The 22,285-nt window shown below is 36.4% G+C and overlaps 1 protein-coding gene across 4 annotated transcripts; it reads right to left on the minus strand.

Annotated features, from left to right (window-relative positions):
• Window positions 1-402: 402 nt before the first annotated feature.
• On the minus strand, window positions 403-8,374 carry LOC107612803 (RAF-like serine/threonine-protein kinase 20). 4 transcript variants are annotated; one of them, XM_088496013.1, is made up of 10 exons: window positions 7,952-8,280; window positions 4,351-6,660; window positions 3,905-4,116; window positions 3,743-3,823; window positions 2,946-3,098; window positions 2,572-2,735; window positions 2,058-2,205; window positions 1,832-1,954; window positions 1,426-1,513; window positions 403-855 (listed from the first exon to the last, which is right to left on the minus strand). In XM_088496013.1, the coding sequence occupies exons 2-10, from the start codon at window positions 6,644-6,646 to the stop codon at window positions 662-664; spliced, it is 3,459 nt and encodes a 1,152-aa protein (XP_088352139.1). In that variant the 5' UTR covers window positions 6,647-6,660; window positions 7,952-8,280; the 3' UTR covers window positions 403-661. The 4 variants fall into 4 exon arrangements, with proteins under 4 accessions (XP_088352139.1, XP_088352140.1, XP_088352138.1 ...); XM_088496014.1 differs by having other exon boundaries at window positions 8,060-8,257; XM_088496012.1 differs by having other exon boundaries at window positions 3,905-6,660; window positions 8,060-8,374.
• Between the last annotated feature and the right edge of the window lie 13,911 nt (window positions 8,375-22,285).

Consider the following 22,285-nt stretch of genomic DNA (forward strand, 5'->3'; position numbering starts at 1 on the left):
TTTACTTTCGAAACTACAATTGAGATTTTGAGACACCCACAAAAGGAGTCGTTTCCGCTCCTTGAATTAAGATTGTGAAACAAAACTCGAAAATTGTTGATTTATTTGTTGTTAACAATGGAACAAAAATTTGAGTAAAACACTAACAAAGACAAAATAGATGAAAGAAAGAGAAAGAGAAGAAAAGAAGTTAATTTTGGAAGAAAAAATTCCTCTTCAATTGCAATAAGAAAATAACATTAGTCATATTTTGATTTTAGAATTAGTAATATATAATAAATAGATTTCTAATCATTAAAAAAAAAAACTCGTTGTCAGAACAGCCCTTAGCTTCTGGTATTGATGTTTCAATGACTGAAATTCTTTTTGTCTGGGAATGAATTCAAGAGTACGGAGACGGGGTAGATGTAAATGAAAAATTCATTGTACATGTTAAATTATGCTAGCATCTGCCAAGAACCTTGGTCGAAGTTTGTAGCTGTTTTTTAATACTCTTACACTGTAATCCTTCCTCCCTTAAAATATAGAGGATTGCCCCTAGTGTAATATGCTTCCTTGGAGTACAGTACAATATAATACAATGAATAAAATTTAACATTATCAAAGACAATATTTTGGTGTAAGAGTGGGGGATCAAAGTCAGCATCAGTATCAACATGAATCACTTAGAAGCCTTGTGGCCCTGTGTTTTGGTTTGGCTAGCTGCTGCCGACATTACACGCAGCCGACTCGCAATTTCAGTGAAGGAAGGCCGAGCTGCAGGGTTAGGCGCCCAACATTGCTCCATCAGTGTTCTCCATTCATTATCACAATAACTTGGAATTGTTGGCCTCAATGTGTTATTCACAATTCCACCTGCATTGAAAGGTAGAACATTATTTGCCAATATAAAAAGAAGATTACATACATAATAGGTGGCAAAAAGGGTAAAATCTAGAAGAACTTTAAATAACCACAGGAATATCATCAATGTAAATAGGTACAAACAACTTGACCCAACACTATGAAAGTTCTTATCTTGTTCATAATCCTGTATCTACAACTAATCATATATCTTTTGGCAAATTTGCAGTTAAAACCATTGTCGGCATACTTTTCTTTTTCATAAGGTATATGCTACTTATTTTCTAAAGACCAGTCTTCCCCTCGCCTAAATTAACCCTAAGGGTGTGTTCCGTCAGGTGCAAAAATGAGGCAGGAATTTTTCATAGATTAACTCCATATGTGATCCAAAGACAGACACCCTTAGGGTGAAACTTTCATGATAAGTTCCATGTGTAATTTGAGTAATTTCCCCTGCAGTTTTACCATACAACTAAAACATCGTTGTTACTCAAATTGAAACATATTTCAAGAGGGTGCACCAAGACTCTCGTTCAGCTTCCAACACAGACAAGATAGAAGGAGCATAGGAATAGACCGTACCTATAATTGCACCATAGTGCATATTTGCATATGGCTCCTCGCCCGTTAGAATCTCCCATAATACAATGCCAAATGAAAACACGTCAACCTGCAAAACAAAATTAATATAGACTGCAAATTACTCCAACAAAGTGTTAAAGAAAAACAGAGATGCATAAAGAAATGAAAATTTTAATTTCAAGACACTGATTTCCAAAATTACTGAGGGGGAAAAATCCAAGAACCCATTAAGAAGGCAAGATTTTCAAAATTATAATAATAATGAATAAATAGGACAACTCTCATGTATAAAAATACCAAACGGAAAAGACTTTTGCTAAGTGAGATGATGACGGTTTCATTAATTCATCATGTTTTTTGTAGAAAAAGTATCTAATTAGTAATTAGAGACAAGTTAAAATCGAACCTTTTCTGAGACCTTGTTGCTGCTACCGTTCAGGAGCTCCGGTGCCATCCAGGGTAGAGTCCCCCGTACACCACCAGACACCAATGTGTTCCGTTTGATTTTTGACAAGCCAAAATCACCAACCTGGGAAAGAAAATTTACGAGTCTTCTCAGCATTTCTACTAAATAATGAATAATGAACATTTTAAGTTCATAGAAAGTTGGACAAAATTCCCAGCATTTCTACCTTGCATATTGGCCTTAAAGGATCTTTTAAGTTAACAAGCAAATTATCACATTTTAAGTCAAAATGCACAATATTCTTTGAGTGCAAATATTCCATTCCAAAAGCTGCATCCATTGCAATAATCAGTCTCTTGCGACGATCAAGATACCTACAATGAAAAATCATGCTCGGGTCCTTAGAGCCAACTCCATTAGGAAAACATGGATTCATGACCATACACTGTATGATACCATAAACTCAACTAACTTTGGAAGATACAAAACTATAAAGCAACATTAATGGAAATGTAAATAGATGCCTTCATAATGTGACAGGAGTTGTTATTAGGACATGACATTTATATAAAATAAACAAAAATGCTGTATAAATGTTAACTGCAATAACACTGCATAATACTTTAACTAAAATTAATACAACGAATAAAACCAATGCATCCCAGCCACTGTATATCTTTTAAAATAAAAATAAAAGAAAAAAAAATTAGAAATACCAAAACTCTCTATCATTTGATTACCTATCCTTACGAAGTAATACATGCCTAAGGGAACCATCCACCATGAACTCTGTAACAGTGGCCATCGTTCCACCTGGTCCATCCTGGACTACACCATAAAATGCTACCACATTTGGATGATGAAGCTTGGAAAGAATGTCAGCTTCCCGCCAGAATTCTACAGTCTGAGAAACAAACCAAATATCATTTCAAATGTTCCTAAATATCTATCATTTATGACTGAAGCAAGTTCAAATAAGTCTAGCAGACAGAAAGAAAAAATAACAGTAATCAACTACTTCATTGTTAATATATATATATATATATATATTAAGAAGAGAAAGGAACCAGAAATAGTGCATCAAATCCAACATATATTAAATTTATTAAGTTACCAGTCTCTCTTGCTCAGATGAACGACCAGTGAAACAGCTTTTCTTTATTCTTTTAATTGCGACATCAGTTCCTCGCCATTTTCCATGATACACAGTCCCGAAGGTACCAGAACCCAGTTCCTTAAGCTCTTCAAGATCTTCATTCATTATTACCTACAAATTGCATAAGAAAAAATGAACAATAAACTATATGAACTGGGAATGGGTCCCACCGTCCCAGCCAGTGTTCAACCAAGGCAATGAAATCATATATCTGAGGCCTTTGAATATTGCAAAAGATATACGAAAGATCTAAATAATCAGAGAACTATACTTCAAATTCAAATGAGGCAGAAAAAGACCAGTGAAGAATTTGATTGAATTATCTGTAGAATTATCCTTGATCCACATGTCAAAATATGTTTACCGCAACTTAATAACCATTCCTATCGCAACTAATTTTTATGATTACTACACTCATAATGTTGATTATATACAAACAACCAAATATCAGAAAACTTATTTTGAATCAACTTCTAAATGAGGATCAGAGGGAGGGAAATCCCATAGGTAAAGGTAACGGTAAAGGGAAACCAATAAAATTATACAGGAAATCAACAAAAAGAAATTTAAATATAAATGGTTTGAACATGATTTTGGTTCACAATAGAGTAGTATAGCATCATTTTGATCCATGTAAAGACTGGCCTTATGGAAATTCTTTAACAAAATCATTTTTAATTACTGTCTGGCCAGACCCCCAAGAGAAAGGTCACAGCAGAAAAGAAACATTTCACATTCAAGAATCAGCATCTTACCTGCACGCCACTCATATCAATATCCCCTAAAGAAGGATCAAGCGGAGGCAGAACACTCTTTCTTGCTTCAACCAATGCATCCTAAGTTAAAGCAACAAGGACTTCTGTCAGCAGATAAGTATATTTAAAAAGATTTGGAAACCAAAATAATTAAAACCACACCTCAAATTCTGACTCTTGTGCCCTTGCATTTTCCATCATAGCATCAAACTGCATACTTTCAGCGTCATTCAATTGGGAATGATCATAGTTTGACTCAGGAACAGCCGTTTCTGTTCCAATTCTTCCATCTAAGTCATTCTGATATTTTTCTTCAGCTGTTAGAGGCGTAACATGTTGAGTTCTATTATCTTCTTCCACCTTTCCCATCTCACCTGAAAAATCATGATCCTGGTCAATAAGGGACACATTATCTAACCCTTCTTGTGCCAGTTTATGAAAATATGACCAATGTTTAGGTTCATGATTTTCCATATTTATGCTTAGACCCACTCCATCTGAGGTTAAAGGATGCCGACCAGAGGAACTTTCTTCCAGTAAAGCTTTAGAATACATATCTGTAAGCAATTCACGGGGAAATCGATCATCAATATCAATAAGAATGTCACCTTGTCCTTCTTTGGAAACATTTGAAGGATAATGCTGTGAATCACCATTGGTCGTAGCATTCCCATTTACAGAAACAGGCAATCCTTGCACAACAGAATCATCCTTAGAGTCCTTCACAGAAACACCACCCCAATCGATATCTGGAAGATTTGATGCTGGATCCTCAAGCTGCTTAACAGAAGGAACCTGTTGCAAAGTAGTTAAGTCTGACTTACTACCCTTCTTCTCACCAAGCAGGGCTTTGTTATGGTTATCCTTACTATTAATTTCACTTTCCAACTGAGGAACGTTATCCTTATTTACTGCATCTATGATTCCTTCACTATTTGCCAACACCTGCTTCAACTCGGGCTTTACATGCTCACTCAACTTTGACTTCAGCTGACCGCTTGCATCAGGCAATTGCTTTTGATGTTTAACAGCCCCATTATCAATTGTAATGCCGTCTGATTGCAAGGGCTTTGCTACGACCTTCGAATACTCAGTTAGATTAGACAGATTTCCATCATGCAAGTTTTCACCAGATTCTGTCAGTAATTCTGTCGGGTTAACTTCAGAAAGTAATTCTGACACATTAAACTGAGAACCATGTGCATCATCTGACTTTGAAGACCGATTCAGCAACTCTATTTGCTCCCTTGGAATTCTTTCTGAATAGTAAACTCTTTTGGGAAGAGGAGGAGGGTGAAGACAACTCAAGTCAACTGCATTGGAGTGAGAATCAACGTAAGTTGGACCAAAGGTGCTCCTAGAAGTAGACGAAGCCACTTCATCATCCTGAAGCTGGTCCTTTTTAGTTGGAGGCAATGAATACCCGTCTGGCACATTAACTGCAACTGATGCTTCAGGAAGATTATTTTTTGGGTAACCATCAAACAGTTGCACAGGAGCTGGAAGTGGTGTTTCTAATGAGAAAGCTTTCCCAGGGTCGCTTCCTTGTTGAATTGAAGTATTTGCCATCAGAGTTGTAGGTATTTCTGGACTTTGGACTTGTAATCCACTAGGTGGATAGATGTCATTCAAAACCCCTTGTGGATTAATAACCACCTGGGTAGTGGGCATTGTAATAGGAGTCTCTCCAACAACAGGCATATAAGCAGGATTAAGGCCATATTGACCTCTCACCTCCTCATGGTGCATCATTTGGTCACTGTGAAACAGAGGATAGGTTTCATAGGAATTTGGGGCTGTGGATAGCACTGGTTGCGAAGACTGACTATTCAAAGGCAAGTCAAATTTGTTAGTCAAGGGAACATTGCTAACACCTTCAGATTCTACAGCAACTCTATTGGTCTCCCTCTCAATAGTTTGTCCATCCAATTCATGCACAACATCTGCTGAAAAGCCGACACCAATCAGGGTTGAGTTTCTCCTTGATCCCAAGTCCATTCCATTAACAGCAACAACATACTGGACCTCAGAATCATCCCCCATGCTACCAAGACCAAACTGAGCATCCTCCAAATCACTGATTGAGAACAAAAACATCCTAAGCTTCTGCGTTCCTTCTCTATCTTGTAGATGAGTGCATTCCTCCATCATATTCTGCAAATCCTCGTCAGATGATACCGATACCAGAGCATCAAGATCTTCCCCAGGAAGCTGATACTTGATTACTTGAACCTGACTATAGATTAACAATGCTTTATGCATAAGCTCCTGCCAAGTAATGTCCTTTCTTATGCGAAGAATACGTGTATCACCTCCAACATACCTTAGCTTTCCATCACTAGGTCGTGGTAATATTCTACCACCAAAGCTGCAAAGAAACTTCATCATCAACAATGAGCTATCATAACCTCGAGAAGAGCCATATCTATGCACAAATTGTCTATTGTCTTGATTCAATGAAGTAGTTGGTATTGATCGAATGGACCCATAATTACTTCTGTCCCCATATATTGATGTGTTTATTTTATCAAACTCTTTTGGATATTTGTCAACCACTGAGAGCATAGAGATGTCTGATCCACTTCCAGATCCAGCATGACCAATGCCTAACATGCCTTGCAGCTCCATATATCCCGTTGTATAATTGGAATCACCAACATTTGAAAATACAGGTTTCCCAAGATTCACCCTATCTCTCATAAATTCAAGTGCAAATTCCTCACCCGTCTGAATGGAGTAATTAAGTACAGGTTTAACTTCTGATTTATTGAGGTCAGGTGGTCTTCTGTTAGTATTACTGCCATCCATACGGTCATGTGTTACTGAGTGTGATCCATGGTGGAATTCATTTCTAGGTTCCATGCTATTGCTCATAAGAGTTCTCTGGAATCCTGACGGTTCCATCACAGCATCTTCCTCTATACATTAAAAAAAAAAAAAAAAAAAACAACAACAACAACAACAAGAAGAAAAAGGTTTAGAAATTTTAGTAACATTGACCACTCTTAGTTGTCATATAGAAATTTAAGAAGTATTATCTGCAACGGCAACATTGACCATATACTCCCTTCCCCCCAAAATGCAAATTTAAATGTAGAAGCAACAACCAGTAAACACCACAGCATTTAAGACAAGAAGTTTAATATTTGTCAAGCTAGATAAAGAACAGCGGCAAAGCCATATATAATAGCACCCTGCAGATTTAGCTAAAAGATATAAATGATGGATTTGGAGCAGTGAACTCATACTATTCGGTATAAAACTCTTATCAGTAAATTATTAAATTTGAAACTAAAACTATTGTTTTGACCTGCCTATTGTTTTGACCTGCTCATTAAAATTGGGATATAAATTATTTTAACAATTAAATCAAGTGGTTAGAGCTCATTAAAATGGAATTAAGTTGGTTTTATTTTATAAATAGGCAATTAAGTATGTCAAAATTAGTTCATTAATGTATAGGATTTGTCAAACAAAAGCAACCCGATCCATGAGAAGATACAAGTAAATTATAGCATTCCAAACACACAGATCAAATCACATCCGACGGTGTTTCTAATGCCCTTCCATGGTGCTAAAGGCTTCTGGCTGGAATAACCAGGCATCACTGAGATCTGCAGAGCCCGTGAAAACCTTGTTAAGTCCTCCAGTAAACTAAGCAAGTAACACGTCTAGTTCTGAAGCTATAAAATACTGTATCAACTTCTGAATACTTGCAAGCTCTGCATTCATTTAGCCTCTGAAGTTCAAATTCGAATGTTTTGAATTTCGTTTTTATCATAAGAACAATAAACTTAGAAAGCCAATTGCGCTAGGGCTCAATGAACTAGCTATCGTAGATTCAAAGTCAGAATTGCTAGTAACATCCAAGCATAGACCATTACAAAACACAATATCAAATCCAAATTTACAAAATAAACTAAGAACGAACTTAATTTATTAGATTTGGTCATAATCAAGATTAATCCTTAAACAGAAGAATCCATTCAACGCCACAAGATTAAAAATCTGGGGTTGTAACTTAAATATCCGAACCTCACAATAAAGTATACAAAAGAACAAAACCCAAAACAATATAAGGAAAGAAAATAATAATATTTTATCAAACATATAATGAAAGAACCTAAAAAGGGACATAATATGAAACTGAATCTTAGCTAGAAGCTACTCAATAAGAGGAAAACAAGAAAAAGGACAAAACTTTCTTACCTAAATGCTCCAATTCGAAAGCTGAAGCTACGATTCAACTAGGGACCAAAGGGAAAGCTCCATTTTTGCATATGAAAAATGACAATTAAAGGGAAAACACGAACTCACGTTTTCTTTTATTTTCTATTTCTTCTTCAAATGGTATTTTCAGGCATCAAATTTTGCTTCACACACTGCGAATCAACTTGCACTTCGCTTCAAGTTCAATCCTTGCAGCTACAAAAGAAGGCGCTCTCTCTCTCTCTCTCTCTCTCTCTCTCTCCACCAGTTGCACCGTCCTTTCCGTTTTCGATGTGCTTACAGGATTTTTTTATTGTTTATTATTTACTATTATAATTTTTGTTTTCCTGTGTTTAGTCAACCGAGAAATAGTGAAATACCGTACCGGCCAAGTTCCTAAACTGCCCCGTCAAGTGTTAACCTAATGGTTCCTTTCAAGTTCTAATTTGATGAATATATAGCCCAATTCTTTATTTCTTTTGGTATAGATGGAGGGAAAAATCTGCAAATGTAGATTTGTATTAGAGAAATATCTGATTAACAAGTGTTCGTTTAAAGTTTGAGGATCATTTAGTAGCAGTGGTACTATTGTCATCAGGAGCTAGTGGATGGTAGGGTGATTTTTAAGATTAGAAGGGGTTGATTAAATTAAGGTTAAGGTTAATTTTATGGTGTCTTTTGTTTGGTGTTTAATTTTTGTCTAAATTATTTTTTATAGTAATTTTAAAATATTTAAAATTTTTAAACTTTTATACTTATACTTTTACATTTAAAATTAATTATCTTACCTATTTTAGTAATTAGACAATATTTTTTAGGCACCATAGCAAACATCTTAAATTAATTAGAAGCTATGTCATTAGTTTTTTTTTTTAAGATAGTAGGTTATATTTCATTAATTATTGAAAAATAAAATACAAAGATGTTCAAAAGTAGGACAGTATAACAAAAGTTGGGGATTTTCCAAAAACACTACACTGAAGGTATTCATCCAACGGCACGTGGTCGAAAAATGAAAAAAAAAATCTTAAAGAAGAAAGAATGATAAATCAAATTGAATGAAACTAAGAGTTTGCCTCATGGAGAAGACGACCTAAACTGGGAGTTCTTTGGATTTTACGGAGCAACTTGACAGAGCTTGCTAGAATGGCAGACGGCATTGAAGTAGAACCTTCAAAAATCAAATGGTTGTGAGCTTTCCAACAGTTCCAGCAAATGATGGCAAGCAATTGAGAATTACAGTCAGCATTTTTCAACGGGTTAAGCATCTCTGTTGATGCAGTCCACCATGTCCAAAAGTCGTTAGGACTCTGAGGGGGAAGATAGTCACAAAGATAACTCTGAGACCATACATCTTTAATTCTAGAGCAATCGATCAAACAATGAGTGACTGTTTTCGTTGCTTCATGACAGCAGGGGCATATTGGTGATATAGATGAGATGCGGTGATGAATCTGAGCAAGCACTGGAAGCCCCCATGGAGAGCTTTCTAGATAAATAGTTTAATTTTGTGAGGCAAGTTCAACTTCCATAGATCAATCTACGGCTTTTTCTGATGCATATAATTAGGGCAAAGCTCCAGAGGCGGATGGTAAAATAAATAGCCAATTCTATAACCTGAAGCTATATCATATTGCTTGGATTTGTTCAAATTCCATTGCAATTTGTCCATACTCTGCTGAATTTTAACTGACAAAATCATGTTTGCAACGTCTTGGAAAATAATTCTTGAATGAGATTCTGATTCCAATTCCTATCTTCAGTAATTAGATCTTTAACTCTTGGAACCAACTCAGAAATAGCCTGTCTGTTTGGCATGTCAGAAATCATTAAAGGATACGGAAGAGGCAGCCAAGGATCCTCAAAGGTTCGAATATTCTCTCTAGTACCCACAGCCCAATTAAGGCCTTTTTTCAACAATCTTTCGGCCTTCCAGTATGCTCCTCCATCCCCAAGAAGGTAACACTCCAATTTCTGCCGTTATAGCATTACCATTGCTAAAGTATTTACCTCTTAGGATTTTGGATAATAGGGAAGTAGGCTGTGTTACGAGTCACCTAAATTGTTTGCCTAAAAGCGCCAGATTTTGGATTCTGAGATCTTTAAATCCAAGGCCTCCTTCTCTTCGTGGGCGAGTCAAAGTGTCCCAGCTAATCTAAGCCATCTGCCTTTCAGAACCTTTTTGTCCCCACCAGAACTGAGAAATTAGAGAGTGAATTTCCGAATTTAAACCATTAGGCAACTTGAAGCAAGACAATGTATAAATAGGAATAGCTTCTCCCACTATCTTAAGCAATACATGTCTACCACCTGACGATAGAACATTATGCTTCTACCCTTGGATTCTTTTCCGAACCTTCTCTTTGATCATACTAAAAGAAGCCTTTTTCGATTTAGAGACTGTAGAAGGCAAACTAAGGTATTTATCTTGAGCCCCAATATGATTAATATTCATAGAGTTAGCCAGTAGTGTATGAGTAGTGGAGGGAATGTTGTGGCTAAAGAATACAGTAGATTTATTAAGATTTACCCTCTAGCCACTAATACTTTCATAAGAATTTAATAAATACAGGATGCTTAAACATGCTTTAGGATTAGCCTTACAGAATAAGATGGAATCATCAGCAAAGAGGAGGTGGTTGACCTTGGGATATCGCCTGTGTATCTGAAGACCATGAATTAGTCTATTTTGTTCTGCCTTGTGTAGCAAGAAGGAGAGACCTTCTGCACAGAAAAAAAAAGATAGGGAGATAGAGGATCTCCTTGTCGAAAACCTCTATTTGGTTTGAAGAAACCATAGGGTTGTCCTTCCACAATAATAGAATAAGAAACAGTTGTCACTAATTCTCGAATCCACATGATCTACCGGGAGTTAAAACCAAACTTCTCCAATATAAACCAAAGGAAGTGCCATTCCACCCTGTCATATGCTTTACTCATATCTAATTTTAGCGCCATTTCATTTTCGAGTCCCCTTTTTTTGTTCTTCAAGTAATGCATACACTCGTGAGCAATTAGGATATTATCAGAGATTAATCTGCCTTTAATAAAAGCACTCTGCATAGGGCTAATTAGTCTATTCATCATACCCTGAAGTCTATGTACAAATACTTTAGAGATAATCTTGTAAAAGAATGAGGATAGGCTTATTGGTCTTACTTGAGTCATATCTTTAGCATCAGAAATCTTAGGAATAAGACATATCTGAGTGTGGTTAAAACCCTTCAAAATTCTACCCCCTGAAAAGAAGCTCTTAACTGCTCGAAACACATCACCACTGAGTATGTTCCAAAACCTTTGAAAAAATTTTGCTGTCATACCATCATCTCTTGGAGCACTTTGAGGATGAATGCTAAATGTTGCACGTTTCACTTTCTCCATAGTCACTGGTCTTTGAAGCCTACGGTTCAGGGTTCTCATGACAAGTAGAGGAAAAGATGTTCTTGAAATAAGAATCAGCCACGGAAGCAATACCAACATTTGAAGTAGCCACTTCACCATCACTGGCAGTTAGTTGCCAAATTTTATTCCTTCGGGTTCGATTTTTAAATTTCTGATGGAAGAAAGCTGTATTCTGATCGCCGGATTTGAGCCATTTGACTCTAGACTTATCTTTCCAATAAGAATCCTCATTTTGCAATCCTTTTTCAAGCTTGTCCTCTATTTCTAAAATGATGCCTCCATGAATTCCTGCTAAACGAAGTTCCTTTAATTTAGACTGTAGTAAATTAATCTCCACTTTTGAATTAGATTTGTGTTCTTGCTGCCATCTGACAATCTTATGCCGACAACGCTTTATTTTTTGAGCTAGGATATACATGGCTGAACCATCAATCTGTTCGTGCCAAACCTCTATAACAATCTGCCTTATTTCATCATTGGAACACCATCTTTCTTAGAATTTGAATCGCCGTTTAGATCTCTTAGGTCTCGGATTTGAATCTAAGAGAAGAGGGGAGTGATCCGACCCTGATTCTGACAGTCTAAGAACTGTTGCATTGGGATAGAGTTGCTGCCAATCAACTCCTACCAAGAATCGGTCCAGTCTTTCCTGTATCAACTCATCACCACTCTGTCTATTCGACCAAGTGAATGGTCTTCTGACCATACTAATATCAATCAGGGAATTATCATCAATAAAACTGTTAAAGGTTTCAATAGAAGAAGAAGATTTAGCACCCCCACCTGCTTTCTCCAATTGATTAGAAATGGCATTAAAATCACCCGTTAACACAACCTTACCATTGAACTGTTGGGTGACTGAAGTTAATTCAGCAAACTGAGCCATTCTATGTTGATTATTTGAACTGAGATAAACACCTAGAACACCATAGGGATCATTAGAACCAGCTGTCAGAACTAATGCCGCAATGAAGAATCTACCATGCTGTAAAATCTGAACAGTGCAACCATCCCTCTATGCCATTGCCAAACCCCCTGATAATCCATCCGGATCCACAATAAACCATTCCTTGAAACCATAATATCTTAGTTTTTCTTCAACTTATCGAGATTGATTTTTTGTTTTACAGATAAAACCAACCTCGGGGGAGTAGGATTTGCAAATCCCTTTAAGATTGTGGATTGTCAGGGGTCTCCCCAAACCCCGACAATTCCACGAGAGCAGTTTCATAATTCTTTGGGTACCACTTGAAGGCTGGCACCCTCCACCGTCATAGCATCAGAGACAATATCATTGAGACAAATTTTCTTTGAAATATCTTCAGTACCATTACCTCCACTCCTCCGTTTGAAAACCTATCACAGACTTTCTGGCAAGTTGTTTCAGGTTTGGCTTTTTGTTCTCCTTTCTAAGCTTGGATATAATGTTGTTATTGTGTTGGATATTATTCATGGGATAGGATATCTCCAATAAAGCATTAGAAGAAGAATTAGTATCAGCAGTCATACCTGTGTTTTCTGATTCACCCTCATTTTCTGCTCTAGAACCCGAATTGGCAGCAATTTTTTATTATTCTATTTTTTCTGATCATCTTGCACACTCATTTTTGAGAAACTATCAAAAAGCCAAGCAGGTGGAGATTTTTTCTTCAGTTGAGCTAGAATAGTACCATCCCGAGGTTGGTTAGGATTGAAGGAAGCTTTCTTTTCAGTTAAACGCCTACCTGCTTGATCTACCTTAAGCCATTCACCAACTCTAGCTTCCTTGATATTGTTTTGGGCAGAATCATAAATAAAATATTGGTAGTTCTTAGATTCATGCCCCAATTTTGCACAATAAGTACAGAACACACCTATACGTTTATAGCGTACTCCAATTTCTAGCATTTTCTGATTAGGATCAAGCAGTTTCAGTGTATCTCTCACTCTTTTATCATCATTCAGTTCCACTTTAGCCTTCACTATGCGTGTACCTTTGCCTATAACTTCAAATAGAGCAACATCTTCAATTTGACTAAGTCTCCCACCAAATTTTTGGCTAACCTCAAGCATTTTGTATTGTTTAGGCAATCCCCAAATTTGTACCCATACAGGAAAAGAAGAGATATGATTATCCTCCACGTTTATTGATTGCTTCTATCTGCAAACATGAATAACAAAACTCTTGAATAACCAAGGCGAACCCCTCTCAATTCGAGTCACATCAGAGTCATTCTCAAAGAAAAATTGAAACTGGTTCCTGGATTTTTCGATTACTCTGAATCCTTCTGGTTTATTCCATATTGCATAGAGAGCTCCTTCCATGGTACCTACAGAAAAGATCCGATCTGAGAAAATCCTTCCAGACAGGCTCTGTGTACAGGCTTTTATTCCTTTGGAAACATCTTCATAAGCTAAAATGATCAAATTATCCTCCTGATCACTATCAATTATATGAGGGTTTTGAGTCTTTGATTTGTTGCTCATGGTGTAGAAAAAAATTAGAATTGGTATTTAATGATTCCAGAGAGAAATAAGATATATGGCAAGAGTGAATTAGAAATTAGAATGAATTAAAAGAGGAATGAATTGGGAGAGGAAACGAAAATTAGAGAACTAAATGGGAAAGAAATTAAGAGAAAAAAATAGAAGAAGATAGAAAATACTTTGACGAAGAAAAGACAAAGAAAGGTGTAACCATGGAGGCGGTGCAGTGAAACCCTAGTAGAGCGTGGACGAACTCATGGGGCGCTAGATGAGGAGTACATACTCCCGCGACACTATAACAGTCCTCCGTCATTAGTTATTAGTTAGGCATATTTATGTTTTATCTGATTGGACATTCTATGGATCTTAACACCTTAGAATAATGTAAATCTTCTATGTAAACTTACATATTGTTTTTTTTAAACAATTATGAAACGATAATCTAGTAATAATTACTAGGACTATTAAGGGTGCGTTTAGTTTGCGTTTTTATTTTTTATTTTTATTTTTAATATTTTCTGTTTTATGTATTTTGTGAAAAAAATAAAATTAATAAAATTTTATTTTCTATTTTTACCTTTTGTTTTCATTTTTTCTTTCATAAAATTTAGAAAATAAAAAATACTAAAAATAAAAATAGAAAATGAAAACGCAAACCAAATGCACCATAATTATTTTTTGTATCACCTTAGAATGAAACGATGATCCAGTTTATAACAATCCAATTTTCAGTATGTTTGGATCATACCGAAAACTGAGCACTACCAACTTATTCTCCTAGTTATTATCTATTATTTATTATAGGAGCCTGATTTGTAGTTAAAATATAATTATTTTGCGAGGTACTTTTTTTAAAACATTTGGATTGATAAAAAGAATCATTCATAATCCATTTGCAAACAATAACAGATAAAATAGTTAAAAAAATCATACTTATATACATCTCAAACAGTTAACAACATTTAATTGGCCAGCCATTATTAAAGCATAGATCTTAGTTAGAACATCCCTAGAAGTAGTTAGATACGCATACAACATTTCAAGCCCTGACTTATTCAAGAAGTCCCTAATTTGGCACCTAAACTAGCCTAACCTCTATACTCACCTAATCTTTCTAAACTACAAGAGCGATAAAAAGTATGTTCTAGGTGTAAAATTCGGAAAAATTTAATTAAATAACTAATTAAAACTGCCTAAATTGGGATTAAGACGTCTGGGATACGTAAAAAATATTAGAATTTATAATTTAGAAATTTAAAGATAGAATTTGAATTAAGAAAATTAAATTGAGCGCAATAATATAAATATTTTTAGGAAAAAAGCATGCTGGCGTTGAAGTGGCCCGTACTAGCTAAAACCTGTTTGGTACAACAAGTGAGACAATTAATTATGAGCAAAGAACATTAAGAAATTAAAATTCATATTTTGGGAAAGTGAAAATATTTAGAATACGAATTAAAACACTAATCTTAAAGGTTTTGGCATAAAGTTAGGCCAAACGAGATAAAACAAGTGAATCGCGCCCATATTGGACCCAAGGCCCAAACCATGATATATAAACTCTCCACACATACAAATTTCAACATATCCCTTCAGTTTTAGAAGAGAGACACGGTTGTAAAGGAGAAGAGTGAGAACAAACCAAACCCTAACTCCACACAACTTCAATCCTCCATAACTTTTGTTCTTGAGCTCCGATGACGAGCCGTTTGTTGCCACGCGTTCATCTCGGAATTATCTTCAAATCTATCTGAATAGTTTGGTAAGAAACTCAAAATCTCAGCTTGATGCGTGAGCATCTTATACTCTTTTTTTTCCTTCATTTTCCAATTGTTTTCAGTTAGAAATTATTAAGTTTTATTATATTTTAGTGCAAAAATCCTCTTTGGATGCTACTTTGAGTTATTTTGGTATTTTTACGATTTCAGGTGAAATTCGGGTGAATTTGGCAGAGTTTTGTGCAAAAACAAAGAAAGGATATTGAGATGCTGTCAACCCCTGGCCTCCTTGCATTCCAACGAGAATAACTTAAGTTGCAGAGTTCCAATTGACGGGGTTCTAAAGGTGTTGGAAAGCCAACTTCTAGAGCTTTCCAACTATATATAATAGTTTATACTTTTTTTTTGGAATCACTGCCAAATCTGGCGCTAAACACTGAGCCTGGCATTTAGCGCCCAAGAGGGACAGAACCAGCGCCAGAACTCCCCCACCCCCAGGGCACTAAACGCCCAACCTGGCATTTAGCGCTAGCAGGGGACGTAGAACCAGTGTGTTGATTCTCCCCTTGGGGCGTTAAATGCCCAAACTGGTGTTTAACGCCATCAGCAGTCCGAATTCACTCTCTCTTTGGGCTTCCAAGTGGATTTAGCATTTATTAGATTTATTTTATTTTCTTTTTGTAATTTTCATTTACAAACAATATCTTTTAGGTTTAGAATTTATTACTTTATTTTATTTCCAAATCAAATTAATTTAGTATATAAGGAATAAGATCCACGCTTTAGAGGGGATCATCGCATCTCAGTTAGTCTGTCGCATGTTTTTAGAAACCTATTTTCTCTGTAAGTTATGAGCAACTAAACCTCCTTGGTTAAGGTTAGGAGCTCTATTTATTTTTATGGATTAGAACTATTATTCTTCTATTTTAATGTATGTTTGATTGAATTCTAAGGATTGTTTTCGTTCTTAATCTTATGAACTGGGTGGAACGAGAGTATGACCATTTTCTACATGAGTTCTTGTGATTCTCGAGAGAGTTATCTCGCTTGAACTACAGCTTGAAAATAAATTCCTCTTAAATCGCTAATTGCATGAACTAATTTGGATATGTGACATATAATCCTGTTAGTCTTGGGAGATTAGGGTTTTCGTGGCGCTAAAATAGTTTTCTAAAGTTCACCCTCTAATCAGAATTAAGTGACCACGAGAGTGGAGGTTAATGAAGGTTAGAGGAAGCTAAATCACTAAGAGATTAGGGTTTAGACATTTACAGTTTGTCATAGAATGAATCGTTCATTGTTAAAATAGTTGGAAAGAAATTTTAAACCAGAAAGATAAACATCTCCGAAGCCTTAATTGTTTTCTCATACTATTTTTACACCAAACCCTTATTTGCTTTCTTTATTTTCTTGTTTATTGTTTATGCGAATTATAACTCACCAAACCCCTTTTTGATTCACCTGACTAAGCCCAACCTGATAACCATTGCTTGCTCAATCCGACAATCTTCGTGGGATCGACCATCACTCACCATAGGGTATTACTTGGATGACCCGGTGCACTTACCGATTAAGCTGTGCGAAATCCTAATTTACGCACTAAGTTTTTGGCACCATTGCCGGGATTTTTTTTTTTTGATTGACAACTACCAGTTGTCTACTGATGAGCGGATAATTTATACGTTTTTTTGCATTGTTTTTAGTATGTTTTTAGTATATTTTAATTAGTTTTTATTATATTTTTATTAGTTTTTATTTAAAATTCACTTTTCTGGGCTTTACTATGAGTTTGTGTATTTTTCTGTAATTTCAGGTATTTTCTGGCTGAAATTGAGGGACCTGAGCAAAAATCTGATTCAGAGGCTGAAAAAGGACTACAGATGCTGTTGGATTCTGACCTCCTTGCACTCAAAGTGGAATTTCTAGAGCTAAAGAAGCCTAATTGGTGCGCTCTCAATTGCGTTGGAAAGTAGACATCCTGGGCTTTCCAGCAATATATAATAGTCCATACTTTGCCCGAGATTTGATGGCGCAAACAGGCGTTCCAAGTCAGCTTAAGAATTCTGGCGTTTAACGCCAGAATTGGCATAAAAACTGGAGTTAAACGCCCAAACTGGCACAAAAGCTGGCGTTTAACTCCAAGAAAAGTCTCTACACATGAAAGCTTCAATGCTCAGCTCAAGCACACACCAAATGGGCCCCAGAGGTGGATTTTTACACTAAACACCCTAGCTTACTCATTTTCTGTAACCCTAGGTCACTAGTTTACTATAAAAACTACTTTTAGTGATTCATTTTGTACCTCATGACACTTTACACGTTTCTTATTGTAATCTTCTACGGCATGAGTCTCTAAACCCCATTGTTGGGGGTGAGGAGCTCTGCTGTTCTTCATGAATTAATGCAATTACTACTGTTTTCCATTCTATCACGCTTGCTTCTATTCTAAGATATTCATTCGCACTTCAACCTGATGAATGTGATGATCCGTGACAATCATTATCATTATCGCCTATGAATGTGTGCCTGACAACCACCTCCGTTCTACATGCAATCAAGCTTGAATGTGTATCTCTTGGGTTTCTAATCTAAGATTAGAACCTTCGTGGTATAAGCTAGAATTATTGGCGGCCATTCCTGAGATCCGGAACGTCTAAACCTTATCTGTGGTATTCTGAGTAGGATCTGGGAAGGGATGACTGTGATGAGCTTCAAACTCGTGAGTGTTAGGCGTGTGACAGACGCAAAAGGATCAATGGATCCTATTCCGACATGATCGAGAACCGACAGATGATTAGCCGTGCGGTGACAGTGCATTTGGAACATTTTCACTGAGAGGACGGGAAGTAGCCATTGACAATGGTGATGCTCAACATAAAGCTTGCCATGGAAGGAGCCTTGCGTGCATGAAGAAGAAGATAGTAGGAAAGCAGAGATTCAGAAGACAAAGCATCTCCAAAGCCTCAACCTGTTCTTCATTACTGCATAACAAGTATTTATTTTATGTTTTTTTACTTTTTACAATTAAATCTGAGAATTATTGATATCCTGACTATGAGTTACAAGATAACCATAGCTTGCTTCAAGCCGACAATCTCCTGGGATCGACCCTTACTCACGTAAGGTATTACTTGGACGACCCAGTGCACTTGCTAGTTAGTTGTGCGGAGTTGCAAAAGTGTGATTGTAATTTCGTGCACCAAGTTTTTGGCGCCGTTGCCGGGGATTGTTCGAGTTTGGACAACTGACGGTTATTCTTGTTGCTTAGATTAGGAATATTTTGTTTTTGTTGGTTTAGAGTCTTTTATTTGAGTTTAGTTTTATATTTTAAGTTTGGTGTCAATTACATGATTTTATTTTCTTTTAATTTTTCGAAATTGCATGTCCTTAGTTCTTTCTTGATCTTTAAAATTCTAAGTTTGGTGTCTTCTTTGTGTTTTCCTTTAATTTTTCAAAAATTTTTGTTTGATTCTCTAAAAATTTTAAGTTTGGTGTGTTTTTGTGCTTTTATTTACTTAAAAATTTTTCAAAAATTTGTTCTTGGTGTTCATCTTGATCTTCAAAGTGTTCTTGGTGTTCATCTTGACATTCAAAATTTTCTTGTTTGTTCTCTGTGTTTTGATCTAAAATTTCTAAGTTTAGTGTCATTTTGTTATTTTTCTATTTCCGCATTAAAATTCAAAAATAAAAAAAAAATATCCTTTCCTTATTTTACTCATAAATTTCGAAATTTTGCATTAATTTAGTCAAAGATTTTCAAAATCATATCTTTTTTTTAGTCAAGGCAATATTCTAATTTCAAAAATTGATCTTTTTAAATCTTTTTCAAAAATCAAATATTTTTAATTTCTTCAATCATATCTTTTCAATCATATCTTTTTTTTAATTAATTTGCAATCATATCTTCTCAATCATATCTTTTTCAAAATAATTCTCAATCATATCCTTTTTGCAATCATATCTTCTATATCATATCTTTTTCAAAATAATTTTCAATCATATATTTTTAATTGCTAATTTCAAAATCTTTTTAGTTAATTAATTAATTTAGTTTTCAATTTGCTTTTATTTTATTTTATTTTATTTTTGTTTTCAAAATTTTATTTTATTTTCCATTTATTTTACTTACTATTTTCGGTTGCTTTTAAATAAAAAAAATAATATAATTCATATCAATTCCCTTTTCTCCATCATGGACATAAGTGGAAGTGAACAGTCCAGAAGGACTCTGGGGTCATATGCTAACCCCATTACAGCTGCATATGGGAGTAGCATCTGTATACCTCCATCAAAGCAAGAAGCTTTGAGCTAAATCCTCAGCTCATTATCATGGTGCAGCAAAATTGCCAGTATTCCAGTCTTCCACAGGAAGAACCTACTGAGTTTCTGGCACAGTTCTTACAAATTGCTGACACAGTACGTGATAAAGAAGTGGATCAGGATGTCTACAGATTATTACTGTTTCCATTTACTGTAAAAGATCAAGCTAAGAGGTGGTTAAATAACCAACCCACAGCAAGCATAAAAACATGGAGACAGTTATCAGACAATTTCTTGAATCAATTTTACCCTCCAAAAAGGATGACACAGCTAAGGCTGGACATCCAAGGCTTTAGACAAGAGGATAATGAATCCCTTTATAATGCCTGGGAGAGGTACAGAGGGATGCTGAGAAAATGCCCCTCCGAAATGTTTTCAGAGTGGGTACAGTTAGACATCTTCTACTATGGACTTACAGAAAAAGCTCAGATGTCTCTAGACCACTCCGCTGGTGGATCTATACACATGAGGAAGACGATTGAAGACGCTCAAGAACTCATAGATACAGTTGCCAAAAATCAACATCTATACTCAAGCAGTGAGTCCTCTATAAAAGAAGAAGCTATGGCAGTAACTACTGATCCTAATCCTCAAGAACAGATTATTGAACTTAATCAGCAATTACTCCGGATGACAAAACAATTAGCAGAATTTAAAGAGATGCTCCAAGACACTAAAATTGCTAACAAGAATATAGAATCACAATTGAATCAGACAAGACAACAGCTATCTAAATAGATAACAGACGAATGCCATGCTGTTCAACTAAGGAGTGGGAAGACATTGAATAATTCCGCTCAAGGTAGCAGAAAACAAAAAAGGGAACAACTGACAGAGGATGACCAGACCACTGCCCAAAATCCCTCTGAGGACAGTAAGAGCCCAGAGAGAAATAATTATGTCGTTCATATGCCAGAAAATGGTGAAAATCTGGCGTTAAACGCCCATCCAGCACCCAACCCTGGCGTTCAAATGCCTATGAGGAATCAGACACCTACAAGTGCTGATAGTTACCCCTCTAAGAAGGCTTCTCCAACCACTTCTGTAGGGAATAAACCTGCAGCAACTAAGGTTGAAGAATATAAAGCCAAGATGCCTTATCCTCAGAAGCTCCACCAAGCGGAACAGGATAAATAATTTGCCCGCTTTGCAGACTATCTCAGGACTCTTGAAATAAAGATCCCGTTCGTAGAGGCACTTGAGCAAATACCCTCTTATGCTAAGTTCATGAAAGAGATCTTAAGTCATAAGAAGGATTGGAGAGAAACTGAAAAAGTGTTTCTCACTGAAGAATGCAGTGCAGTCATTCTGAAAAGCTTACCAGAGAAGCTTCAAGATCCAGGGAGCTTTATGATACCATGCACAATAGAGGGTGCTTGTACTAAGACAGCTCTATGTGACCTTGGAGCAAGTATCAATCTAATACCTGCATCCACCATTAGAAAGCTTGGCTTGACTGAAGAGGTCAAACCAACCCGGATATGTCTTCAACTTGCTGATGGCTCCATTAAATACCCATCAGGCATAATTGAGGACATGATTATCAAGGTTGGGCCGTTTGCCTTTCCCACTGACTTTGTAGGAGCACAAGAATGCAACTCTGATTCTAGGAAGACCTTTCCTAGTAACTGGACGAACTCTCATTGATGTCCAAAAAGGGGAAGTGACCCTGAGAGTCAATGAGGATGAGTTCAAGTTAAATGTTGTCAAAGCTATGTAGCATCCAGACACGTCAAATGACTGCATGAGCGTTGATATTATTGACTCCCTGGTGGAAGAAGTCAATATGACTGAAAGTCTTGAATCAGAGCTAGAGGACATCTTTAAAGATGTTTAGCCTGATCTGGAGGAATCAGAGGAAATAAAAGAACCTCTGAAAATCCCTCAGGAAGAGGAGAAACTTCCTAAACCCGAGCTCAAACCACTACCACCATCCCTGAAATATGCATTTCTGGGGGGGGAGGTAACACTTTTCCAGTGATCATAAGCTCTGCTTTAAATCCACAGGAAGAGAAAGCACTAATTCAAGTGCTAAGGACACACAAGACAGCTCTTGGGTGGTCCATAAGTGACCTTAAGGGCATTAGCCCAGCAAGATGCATGCACAAGATCCTATTGGAGGATGATGCTAAGCCAGTGGTTCAACCACAGAGGCGGCTAAATCCAGCCATGAAGGAAGTGGTGCAGAAAGAGGTCACTAAGTTACTAGAGGCTGGGATTATTTATCCTATTTCTGATAGCTCCTGGGTGAGCCCTGTCCACGTTGTCCCCAAGAAGGGAGGCATGACAGTGGTTCATAATAAAAAGAATGAACTAGTTCCTACAAGAACAGTTATAGGGTGGCGTATGTGTATTGACTACAGAAGGCTCAATACAGCCACCCGAAAGGATCACTTTCCTTTATCATTCATAGACCAGATGCTAGAGA

Source organism: Arachis ipaensis, chromosome B8 (assembly GCF_059453495.1).
Source record: "Arachis ipaensis isolate K30076 ecotype BB chromosome B8, ASM5945349v1, whole genome shotgun sequence".
Taxonomy (NCBI): domain Eukaryota; kingdom Viridiplantae; phylum Streptophyta; class Magnoliopsida; order Fabales; family Fabaceae; genus Arachis; species Arachis ipaensis.

Excerpts from the sequence above, each read along its gene's own strand:
- LOC107612803 (XM_088496012.1), bottom strand. The coding sequence starts at position 6,646 with ATGGAACCGTCAGGATTCCAGAGAACTCTTATGAGCAATAGCATGGAA. Across the intron at positions 2,206-2,571 it reads GTATTACTTCGTAAGGATAG|GTATCTTGATCGTCGCAAGA; the intron begins GTAATCAAATGA and ends TTTTCATTGTAG. Across the intron at positions 1,514-1,831 it reads GCAACAAGGTCTCAGAAAAG|GTTGACGTGTTTTCATTTGG; the intron begins GTTCGATTTTAA and ends TTTGTTTTGCAG.